The following is a 12,693-nucleotide window of genomic DNA, read 5'->3' as shown; positions in this document are numbered from 1 at the left end:
ACACTTTTTCAGACAGCCGTGACTCATGGGGTTCTGCATTTGCATCGAGTGAAGTATTAAAAAAAGTCCAGATGCTTGTGGAAATGAGTGGCATTTGATGGGAGAGTGACTGGGAACGTTGTCGTCTTCACTAAAGCTAATTTCAGTTGTGTCTTATCGTGGCTCCGTCGGCGAGGCAGAGGATTTATTCTCGGTGCTCTGAATGTGCTTTTTGCTGTCTTGGATGAGAGCGGCGGAGAGTGGCCAGTTAATAGCAGCCTATTGACACGGGACCATCTGTTCAGGTGGACACTGTCCCAGCACAGTGGAGAGAGGGAGAGGGAGAGGAGTGGGTGATGATGAATCGATGAGAGAGGGGGGTAATGGGTAGAAAGAAAAAGAGGAAGTGTTAGAAAACACTTTGTTTTAACAGATGTTTAAGTCAGACATGGAGGAAAATAAAAAAAATATGTAGCGACACCGAGCATGTGGCACATATTGATAAATGACGTTTACCATGTATTAAATTTAGCACATTTTCTCTTTTTACATATTCAGCTGTAACAGGATTATGGTGAGGACATCATCAACATTCTAACTGGATGTTGCACCGTTTGTACTCACTTGGCTTTAATTCCATTTAATTGCCCCCCCACCAGAAGAAAAGGACTGCTAGCCACATCCCTGTACTGTAAAGCCCACAGTCTCTGGGGATGACTGGTAAAGGCGGAGCCCTGGGGGGAGCTGTCAGTTGAATCATTCCAGAGTGAGGGCTGATTCCTCCGTCAGCTGCCTCTCAAGCCGTCCTCTCTGACCCAGCCTCACTCCCCTGAGCCCCCTGATTGGCTGTCACCATAGTGATTCTCTGTGTCCTGCCGGCTGGTCTATGTAACCCCCCCCCCCCCCACCCCCCCGAACTTGGCACTCCTCACATCCACCCCGTGTCCAGCTCCCCGCCACTTGTGCCTCGTGTTTTGATTTTTGCATGACTTCCCTCTTCAATGATGATGATGGACTATATGTGCGGGAAGTCCTGAGCTGACCAAAGTAAAAAGGGTTTCCCTGTACTCGCTGGATTACAAATACCAAAACATAGATCTGCTCGGCCAGCACGCGCACACACACACACACACGTTCATGCACATCGAGCTTAAGGCTGGCAACATAAACAAGTAATTCTTTGTGTCAGCTTTCTTTTTCTCTCAGTCGTGCTACTGAGCCACAAGCACTGACTTATTTGATCATTTTTGCAGTTTAGAAGAAAGAGTATCTTCTGAAAGAATGAAACGCACGGCTTGAAAAATATCTTTGCTCTGCCAAAGCGTCTGTCTCCCCGAGGGGCTTCTGATGTGTTCGGCAAGGGATTGTGATGCCGTGGTGTGTCCTCCAGTCACTAGCAACCGCTTGTAAATAGACGCCGTTTCTTAAGGTTACTGTAGATTCTGTATTTCACCATGACAGGCATGTCTACATGTGAGGCACATTCAAATGTGCAGAACTCATTAGAGGTCAAAACTGTTTGATAAACATGTAAAAATACCGTCTCTTGAGAGATAATTAAAATTTGAGAGGCCATACTGAGGACTGTTCTTCTCTTTCATGTTCTTCTATTTTCCAGTGATAGATGTGTTCATTAAATCACTGCTGCACTTTGCAAACATCATGACAAGAAACATACAGCCTGCATGCGTGGAGATTTGTACATGGGTAGAGAGAATGTCCAATGTGTTGCTATTTTCTGTCCATCCTTAGGAGGACACAACAATATAGAATATGGTGCTTCAAAAGAAAGGGAAACCATCAAGACAAAAACACTTCATGAAACTCAACACCTTGCCGTAGCATCCTCAGCCACTGCAGTTCCAATATAGGACCCTACTTTACAACATGTCACAGCCATATCACATGTAATTGTAGGTAATTATTCGATTCAAAAAGCAGATGGGAGTTTTGGTCTTTCGATCAAGTTACGGAATCTAAAGTGCCACGAACCCTGCAGAGACGAGCGAGGATCTTGGGGTAGTTTCAGCTCCACTTCTGCAGTCTCTCAGATTGATAAGAGCTGAGAAACAAGGGAGACATGTAGCGTATCTAATTCATTCTTCTCATGCTCCATAATTCAATTTCAATCTCCCTCTTGAAAATGAGTGATTGTACCACCATAGAGCTCTTTAATTGGCATAGTGTTAAAGGAATGACATAGCATGGAGGACAGCTATTCAATTTTTAATTTTAGCGAAATATTACACAGCAGCCCTGTATTCTCTTCCCGTCATCTGAGAAATGATCAGTCCAACCTATCTGCTCAGAGGCCGGTTGATGCTCGCCATCAAATACAGATCACACGCGGCGGAGAAAAAACCATTGCCCTCTCCCTGGTCTCACTCATTTGGTCCCCGTTACATACAGCTTATAACCTGAAAATTAGCAGCAGCCTGTGCGCCTCTTGCTCCAGGAGTTGTGCGGCTGCTCATTTGATGTACTTAATCAGGTGAAGCCTTTTTAATGGGAAAGGAATAGGGCCAGGCTTGATTGGCCTTGATGACATCTATGCTCCAATTGTCTAGAAAACCTCCAGCTTTAATCGATCTACAGGATAATTCAGAGTCCCTGGCCGCTGTCTGCAAAGATTGGCTTTTTTGGGGGGGGGATGGGGGGGGGGGGGACATAAAACTGAGGTGTGTACAATAGACTGATTACAGGTGAAAGGCACTGTGATTGCTTATATCTGGAAATAAATGTCAAAGATTAACTATGTTGCACACCAGCATATGAAGTTTTCCAAATTAAGTTTTAATTAAGGTTACTTTTTTGAACATGTTTTGACAGATGGTTTTCAGATGGAGGATAAGGCTAAATGTCTTTGACTTTTATTGTTTCCTGACCAACACTGACAGTTCAATCAACTCTCAGAATTACCAGTTTAGAATTTTTCAATTTACGATAACAAATGGTAGCCTATTTAAATACACAAATGATCAGTGCCTGTGGTTGTTTTGCTATTTTAGAGGCTATCATTCTTAACTGAAACAAAATAGGTTGCAGCTAATACTACTACCACCAGTACTTTCCTTCGACAGAGTCTGATCAAAGGGATTTAAATTAGAATAATACAACTATTACAGGTGAACAGGTTTATTTGACTGTTATATGCATTTCCAGGGTTTGAATAAAAAAAAGCAGGAAGCAGATTCAGTTTATATGATATAATGATATGGTTTCATCAACATCTGGTCTGTTTTTGGTAATGTAACTGGAGAGCCTGTGAATCTGAATCTGAGAGCTCTGTCAGAGACATGACATATCTTGGCTCAAGTTTATTAGCCAAGATAAGTTCTCATAAATCTTTATTATGAATAACTGTTCAGTGTGTTCGACCTACACGTCAATCACAATATTTAAAACAAATAACTGGTTTTAATGTGATGTCTAATTGGGGTTTTCTTACTGTAGTATGGTCTGATCAGATCTGAAAAAAAAAAAATCCTAATGCTTCTGAGACCACAACTTGTTCATATCATTGGGCTGTTATGTTCATGTACCTGGGCAAGTATAGTGTACTGCAGAACAGTACATTGTACAATAAACAACAAAAAATACACAAGGACATATTGTGTAAGACCCAGAATAATAATGGAGAACAAAGGGAGACACTTAAAATGATAAAACACTAAGGGATCTAAAGATTAAAAAGAAAAACTGGCAATAAAACCTAAAAACCAGAGTGAGGCATGTGTCAGACAAAGTGCAAAGGTTATTGAGACACATATTCAAATCAAAAATGTTTCCTTGTTGAGTGGTGGGATAGACTTGGGGATGAATGAGCTTGATGTGGTTGGTCTTACACTTATAGGCTCTGTAACGTCTGCCTGAAGAAAATTCAGAGAACAGTATCTGTGACCAGTCATTAAGGATCCCGTGTGCCAGTCTGACCACAGAAGATTCTGAAGGGAAGGATGGTCCTCTTTGCCCATCACCTTCAGAGCCGTTTTCACAATGTTCTAGATTTTTTAATTGGACTGTGAGCGTGATGAACTTCTAAACTGAAACTGAATACCTGTGTTGACAGAGCGCATGTGTGTCTGCAGATGTGCATGCAGACGGATGTGTGTCTACAGAGATGTGCATGCAGACGGATGTGTGTCTGCAGAGATGTGCATGCAGACGGATGTGTGTCTGCAGAGATGCCTATTCGGCCAGATGTGTGTCTGCAGAGATGCGCATGCAGACGGATGTGTGTCTGCAGAGATGTGCATGCGGACAGATGTGTGTCTGCAGAGATGCACATGCAGACAGATGTGTGTCTGCAGGGATGCGCATGCGGACAGATGTGTGTATGCAGGGATGCGCATGCGGACAGATGTGTGTATGCAGGGATGCGCATGCGGACAGATGTGTGTCTGCAGAGATGCGCATGCGGACAGATGTGTGTCTGCAGAGATGCGCATGCGGACAGATGTGTGTCTGCAGAGATGCGCATGCGGACAGATGTGTGTCTGCAGAGATGCGCATGCGGACAGATGTGTGTCTGCAGAGATGCGCATGCGGACAGATGTGTGTCTGCAGAGATGCGCATGCTTACAGATGTGTGTCTGCAGGGATGCGCATGCGGACAGATGTGTGTATGCAGGGATGCTCATGCGGACAGATGTGTGTATGCAGGGATGCGCATGTGGACAGATGTGTGTCTGCAGAGATGCGCATGCGGACAGATGTGTGTCTGCAGGGATGCGCATGCGGACAGATGTGTGTCTGCAGAGATGCGCCTCCTCCTCCTGCTCCGTTACCGGGGCAACGCGCAGAGAGCGTCGGCTGCTGTGTGGCAGAATGGAGAGGAAGATGGAGGAGAGCGCGGTTAGAGACGGCGACACTGGTGTGTAACAATGACCCCGCCTCGGCTTCCTCTGCGTGGTTACACAAGCAGAAGGAGGCGCTTGGTCCCTCGTAGTCTGGATAATAATACATGTGCATGCTTCGGGCTCCACGCGAGTCTATGTTGACGCTAACGTGAGGTGTGCTAACCTAGCTAGCAGGTACAGGGATGTAAACAAGAGTTGGGTCACCAGCTTGTTAAGAGCTAGCTCTCTGTTTCTTACGCTTTACATACCATGGAGGGTGTGCGCGTGTTGGAGCGCACGGGAGGACGGGAGGCGAAGAGCCGGCCTGTGTGTGGGTGAGGGGGGAGCCGCGGGGAGAGCAGGTGTGGTGGCTGCTAGCTAGCTGGGTGACCCTAGCTCCTCCTGGGATGCTAATGAGCTAGCTGTCAGAACCTGGAGGTGTTCCGTGCTCACGTTTATTGGGCTGATATCAAAGCGACAAACCCGTGACCACTCAAGAACTGACCTGTCTGTTAATACAAGGATTCAGTTATCACTATGAGAACCTGTCTGTCTGATGAACTCTGTTGTGGCTCAATGGTTTTACTGTTCATGGTGTTTTTAAACAGAGTTAACCAGCCTACATTTTGATAGGTTATATTATATATTAGTATTATATTACAGACAAGTGTGCACATCTAAAGATCAATTTAAAATCACACAAAAAAACACAATAACACAGTCCGGCAATTGTATAAGCTTCAAACTGCAACTTGTCTTTAAAAAAAAAAAAATATCTTTGAATTTTGAAATGCTTTATTTAGATGTGTGCTCTAGTTTGCACTGAAGATTGACTCTTTTGTTCTCACATTTTCTAATGAGTGACAACTAACTTTTAAGTCACTATAAGTTAACTGTAAATAAATGCATTTGTAACCATGATTTGTTATAACACGAGAACACGCGTGGTATCATATATTTTTATTTAAACTACCCAGGTCAGCTGTCATCTACCTATTGGCAAAATGGAGAAAATGTATTTCTACACAATGTCTTGGAATAAATTGGGACTTAACTTTGTCATTCATACTGGACTTGCTCAGCAGGAAGTGAAGCCGGAGGAGAGGAAGCCCTGGTGGGGAATGTGACCAAACTGACGGTCAGCCCACCAGGATACTCAGGAGCTCTACGAAAAGGACACCTGGTGTTTGATGCTTGCTTTGAGAGCGGTGAGTAGTGAAACTAAAAAACAACACAACCCCCAAAAACAAGTCAGTGGTGGTAAGCCATGACAAACATGTTTTGATGCTGCTGTTTTCATTTTAGAGATGTCTCTTGAGTGGTGTGTGTTATTTTCAGTTGTGGCTGCAAATAATTACAGGCTTCAGTATGTGGATTTTGTATCAGCCCTCCTTCAACCTGCAGGAAAAATCCTTAAACCCATGGCTGGGGAACCTTTTTCCTATCAAGGGTCATTTCAGTTTTTATAACAGCCTTCAGGGGGCATACTTAATAATTGAACACATATATCACAGTAACCTCTCTGGTGCGACGGCTGGATCTGCTTCTCCTGGGCGAAACATCTTCTGTCAGATGGCAGCGATGCTGATGCTGATGCTACTCGCAGCTTTTGGGTCAGTCAGTTTTGAGAGGAATCTTTGGAAGAGTCAGTTTTGAAAATAATTGCTCACAGCAGTGGGCCATCTTAAATCGAATTTTAAACATCAGTGCATGTCTGCACAGAATGGAAAAATCCTCGGGACGTAGTGCATATAGTTTGAGGAGCTTTCAGGCTTATTGCAGAAAAATAATTCTAGATGAAATATTCATGAATTGCCTCGTGGACCTGATCAAACTGTCTCACGGGCCTCATACGACCCAGAGGCCTTGCATGCTTCATCCCTGCCTTAACCTGACTGTAAATGTCCTGCTGCATGTTCAAAAACGTGTAAATGAAAAATGATGAAATTCACCAAAATGTCCTCAAAAATAGTTTCTAAATTATTTAAGGCAAGTGTGGGCAACTGTTAGGACGTGAGACCAAATGAAAAACAGACCAAAGATAGTTGACACCTTAACTGTTCCTTAAGTCAAATTCATATCAATATAAAACTCAACACCATTTGTCTTGATAACTACTCAGATAGCATGTGTTTTCTCTTTTTTGTCTCTGTTGCTCATACTTAGACCCCATCCTATCCTTTTAGCGGTTGATACATATATCCTGTGTACAGTGTTTTTTTTTAATCATAACTGGATTATATTGTTGTCAGCATCTCCGGCCTTAAGTTTCACCAAACAGCTCCACTGTGATCCAATTACAACAGTTCAAAACGTATTGCAAGGAGAACAAATATATTTGACTGCAGGAAATAAATTCCAGCCATCGATTAGCATCATCTTATTTATCCAACCTTATCAGGCTGCATATTCCAGCCCCTGATCTCTGTTCATTTTTTTTGGTGTATTTATATAGTGTGAGAATAAGAATGAAATCATTGGAGGAAGAGCTTTAATAAACCAAAATGTTTATCAGGAACATCGTAACTTTCACTTAACTTTAGGACTAAGGACTCCATTAACAGTTTTGAATAAAGACAGAAGCCACAGCTAATTTTCCACCATCACCACCAGCACCACTACTACTCGACTATTCCTAGTACTACCAGGATTACTACTAGTACTACTACTACCAATAATAACAAAAAAAAAATGATTTTCTTTTATAGTAAAGCAAAACAACAATTACAGGTGAACAGTTAAAGCATGTTAACATGATCTTCAGTATGGTTTATTCGATTATCAAACAGTTCCCAGGGGTTGAATAAAAAGGGGGCAGCTCCAGTACAAACAAAGTTCTGTGTTTGGTCTTACCAGTTTATCAGGTCGTTTGTTATGTTCCACTTTTTCCATACACACCCCTGCTTTTTAAAATGTTTCTAATGTCGATTTTGACAAACCACCTTTGATATCTCACTGATGGATTTTTGCCTTTTTGAGGCTCATCTATGAGTCTGTGGATCTGAGAGCTCTGTCAGGAACAGCACTTACTTCTGCAACTAGTATAACTGTGACAAGTCAATATAAAGATTTATAGATGTGTACATAAAAGCATCTACCTGGGCATGTACTGGGTATAGTGATGGTCTTCTTTTACTGATGCTGCTAATACACAATTAATATAGATATTGACTTTTTATTGTTATTATTTGGATATACAGTGCCTTGCATAAGTATTCACCCCCTTTGGACTTTTCTACATTTTGTCATGGTATAACCACAGATTAAAATGTATTTCATCGTGAGTTTATGTAATGGACCAACACAAAATAGTGCATCATTTGGAAGTGGGGGGAAATATTACATGGATTTCACAATTATTTACAAATAAAAATCTGAAAAGTGTTGAGTGCATATGTATTCACCCCCTTTACTGTGAAACCCCTAACAAAGATCTGGTGCGACCAATTGCATTCACAAGTCACATTTGCAAGTCACATAATTAGTAAATAGGGTCCACCTGTCTGCAATTTAATCTCAGTATAAATACACCTGTTCTGTGACGGACTCAGAGTTTGTTGGAGATCATTACTGAACAAACAGCATCATGAAGACCAAGGAGCTCACCAAACAGGTCAGGGATAACGTTGTGGAGAAATATGAAGCAGGGTTAGGTTATAAAAAAATATCCAGAGCTTTGAACATCTCTCTGAGCACCATAAAATCCATCATAAGAAAATGGAAAGAATATGGCACAACCGCAAACCTACCAAGAGGAGGCCGTCCACCCAAACTGAAGAGTCGGACAAGGAGAAAATTAATCAGAGAAGCAACCAGGAGGCCCATGGTTACTCTGGAGGAGTTGCAGAGATCCACAGCTGAGGTGGGAGAATCTGTCCACAGGACAACTATTAGTCGTCTACTCCACCAATCTGGCCTTTATGGAAGAGTGGCAAGAAGAAAGCCATTGTTGAAAGGGATCCATAAAAAATCCCGTTTGGAGTTTGCCAGAAGCCATGTGGGAGACACAGCAAACATGTGGAAGAAGGTGCTCTGGTCAGATGAGACCAAAATTGAACTTTTTGGCCTCAATGCAAAACGCTATGTGTGGCGGAAACCCAACACTGCCCATCACCCTGAGCACACCATCCCAACAGTGAAACATGGTGGTGGTAGCATCATGCTGTGGGGATGCTTCTCTTCAGCAGGTACAGGGAAACTGGTCAGAATAGAGGGAAAGATGGATGGAGCCAAATACAGGGAAATCCTTGAAGAAAATCTGATGCAGTCTGCAAAAGACTTGAGACTGGGGCGGAGGTTCATCTTCCAGCAGGACAATGACCCTAAACATACAGCCAGAGCTACAAAGGAATGGTTTGGATTAAAGAATGTTAATGTCTTAAAATGGCCCAGTCAAAGCCCAGACCTGAATCCAATAGAGAATCTATGGCAAGACTTGAAGATTGCGGTTCACAGACGGTCTCCATCCAATCTGACTGAGCTTCATCTTTTTTGCCAAGAAGAATGGACAAACCTTTCCATCTCTAGATGTGCAAAGCTGGTAGAGACATACCCCAAAAGACTTGCAGCTGTAATTGCAGCGAAAGGGGGTTCTACCAAGTATTGACACAGGGGGGTGAATACTTATGCACCCAACAGATGTCAACTTTTTTGTTCTCATTATTGTTTGTGTCACAATAAAATTTATTTTGCACCTCCAAAGTACTATGCATGTTTTGTTGATCAAACGGGAAAAAGTTTATTTAAGTCTATTTGAATTCCAGTTAGTAACAGTACATAATGGGAAAAAGTCCAAGGGGGGTGAATACTTATGCAAGGCACTGTATATATATTTGTACACAGAAAGTGTCCACATTATCACTTGGAATGTCACGTTTGTTGGTTAGTGGTGAGAAATATTTGAAATATACTTGAAAGCACAAACAACCTGATACCTTGTCAAGCTCTTTTGCTGGAACCTGGCTTAGAGTGAGATTAAGTTAATATTCCCCAGGGTCCTTTGTCAACGATCATTGTTTTCCAGCTTCTCTGACAGATGAATTGTGCGACAATGAAAAGTAAGCACTTTCTCAACCACTGACAAGGTCAGTTGGTTAGACCCTCACAGACACCCACTCAAGCGCAGAAGTAGTTGGAGTGAATCAGTGAGTCAGTCGGTCTCTGTGGGATTGAGGAGATTAGGTTAAAATGGCACTCAGATTTCATTTTTCCACAGACAAGAACATTTTGGTTCCTGCAGACTGACATGAGCTTTGCATTCCTCCTATTTACTCTCTGATGTCTGGTCTTGGTGTCACTGACAATGTTATTCTTCCATTTTATTTTGACTTTCAATGTTGTCTCTAGGTTTGACTTTCACAGTGATATTCAGCTGGTTAGATGCAAATACGTTTTCTTAGTTGTTATGTGTCCTAGGCACCTGATATGAAGGGATGTATAAACAAATATGTAACCTTTTCCAAAGTTTTATACATAGTAACCAATAGACATGTGAAGAGGACAAGTGCATAAATATAGAACCAGTGCAAATGGATCTAAACATGTTAGTTTATGAGGATTCTGCTGATAACAGTGTGGTGATACCCCCCCCCCCTCCTTTTTTCTTTTTATAAATTTGCCTTTTTTCCCCAGATGACATGGCCAGAGAGCCTCAGACATTGATTAATGTGTGCTGAGCTCCCACACTGAGATCAACTAACATACCAGTGTCTCTGGCTCCGGATACATCTCCTGAATGATTTATGGAATTGATATTAATGTCTTTCCAGTAACTGAACTACTAAAGTTAGAATACGGGATAAATTGATGTTTGCCAGCTAACGTCAAATTGATACCCTGCTGCTGTTTCATTGAAGCATCACTGTTTGTCCTGGCGATCTGCAAAGTGAGTCTTTATATTGGTTCATAATAGTTCTTTCGGGATTTTGTCCTTTGTACCAAGCAGTTGATATCCTGTCTCTGAATGGAACAGCCCGACCTGTCATACAAATATAAATATGAGCAGAGCAGAGCATCATAGCACAAACTGCGGCCTGATGTTTTTTAAAGTCATTTTTTAAGCAAAGAAAATTTACACTTACAGTATATTTTCATGCATTATTGATTTCCCTTAATTATAGTCTCTTATTTACTTTGTACTATTCAAGCAAACAATACTTTTCATCCATGGGAAATAAACATTATGGATGACTATAATGCCTTTGTTTACTGATGTATGTTGTGCCAGAGACAACAACTACACTTCGATCATGTGAAAGAAACTGGCTTTGTTTACTCACCTTATATAGATTGTGGATTTTGAATGAAGGCTATACATTACATCAAATTACATTAATTTACATTACATTGTATATGATGCTCATTATTGTAGCAGCCCCCTATCACCAAACAAGAAACATAACTTAACATTACCCTAGTTCACCCTGTTGACTATCGTGAATACCAGGATACGCGATGTGTGTTTTGAATGATGTATATATAATCTTTAAAGACAGTAATATCTCTAAATTCACCTAAACAGGAACCTGCGTGTTGTGTTCATCGTAGACTTAGTGCCCACATACACTTGATCAGACTGTATGCATACAAGTTAATCTGATGTCTGTGGTAAAAATGAAGGGGTGAACCTTGGAGTCTAGTGTTTAGTCTCCTGTATGTACTGTCATGTGTAATTGTCAAAGCCATTGAAATAGACTTTCATTGCAACCTAGATCTATTTTACGCTCCTAGAAGGAGACTAAACATCAAGAATATGTTCTCATTACATGACATTCATAACATTTATACAGACATTAAACTCTGTATAGTTTTGTGCCTGCCTCCTTTTCTCTCCTGTGTTTGACAGTCATCTGCATCCCATGTGCATTTTAATGAAGTACAGATTTTTATTTTGTTGCGTTAGTGTAGCATAGAGTAAAATCTAATTGGTTTATTAAAATAGACACTTAGTTATGTAAACTGTTTGCCAAAGGTATAAAACCTAATTTACATTTAGATGAGGCTGAATTCACTTTGTTGTCAGCTCTATGCTGATCAAGTCAGTGATGGCCTACAGATTTACATACAGTATGTGTCTCAGCCAACAGGTCCTCTGACACAGAGTCATTCTAAAACATTGAAAGCCTTTTTGTTCTCAACAGGATACTCAAATGTAACCTGCAGTATGTTGATGACCTCGGAAATGCTGCATTTGGTACCGCAGGAAATAATCATTATGACTTTTTTCTTACCGCAGCGTTGTAAAAGAGTAGCATGTACATTTTTTAACTTACTTTGAGATCATCTTTTCATGCTTCGTAGGACAATGAATAATAAATCAAAGAATAGAAGATTTTTTTTGAATATGTCATCATTCAGTCTTGGCATATTGTTATTTATTTTGTCAGAAGGCAAAGATTCATGATGTGATGAGAGAAGCCTAATTGTTTTTTTATTGAGACTAATCCAAATGACTTTCTTATCTTGTATTGTCACATTTGCTCTGTTCTATTGTGAATACGTCCCCACAATGTTGCTGACTAAACAAAAGGATGCCACTGACAGTGTGCACATATTGTTTTACTGCACCTCTGGACCGTGCACCAGATGTAATTAAGAACTCATTGATTAGTCAGAGTGCTGTCTGCTGACAATGACTTGCATGGTCAAAGAAATTCCTCGGGGGTGACAAGTGTTTAATGGGGTCCATTGATAAGCACAACTCATAGACTCATCTGGCTTTACAATCAATTCACTCAATACAATCCAACTCATGTGGCCGAATTGAGAACAGATATGCACCTACAGCTATTTCTGTGACCAAAATAGTCAAGCCCTCTCTAGAGTTTGAGTTTTAAATATGTTTGTACGTTATTATTCTCACTTGTCTTTTTTAAAC

At 41.3% G+C, this 12,693-nt stretch overlaps 1 protein-coding gene across 1 annotated transcript in view; it reads left to right on the top strand.

Moving 5' to 3' along the window:
• The first annotated feature begins 4,780 nt into the window (after nucleotides 1-4,780).
• agbl4 (AGBL carboxypeptidase 4) overlaps nucleotides 4,781-12,693 on the top strand; it is a 266,138-nt gene continuing 258,225 nt past the window's right edge. Inside the window, exons 1-2 of the mRNA XM_053430423.1 lie at nucleotides 4,781-4,852; nucleotides 5,900-6,025. Coding sequence (XP_053286398.1) covers nucleotides 4,807-4,852; nucleotides 5,900-6,025 — 172 coding nt within the window. The 5' untranslated portion in view covers nucleotides 4,781-4,806. The remainder of the gene's footprint in view (nucleotides 4,853-5,899; nucleotides 6,026-12,693) is intronic.

Source organism: Pleuronectes platessa, chromosome 9, assembly GCF_947347685.1.
Source record: "Pleuronectes platessa chromosome 9, fPlePla1.1, whole genome shotgun sequence".
Classification (NCBI taxonomy): Eukaryota; Metazoa; Chordata; class Actinopteri; order Pleuronectiformes; family Pleuronectidae; genus Pleuronectes; species Pleuronectes platessa.
Note: the sequence above shows the minus strand (reverse complement) of the source record. Positions and strands in the feature narration are given on the sequence as shown.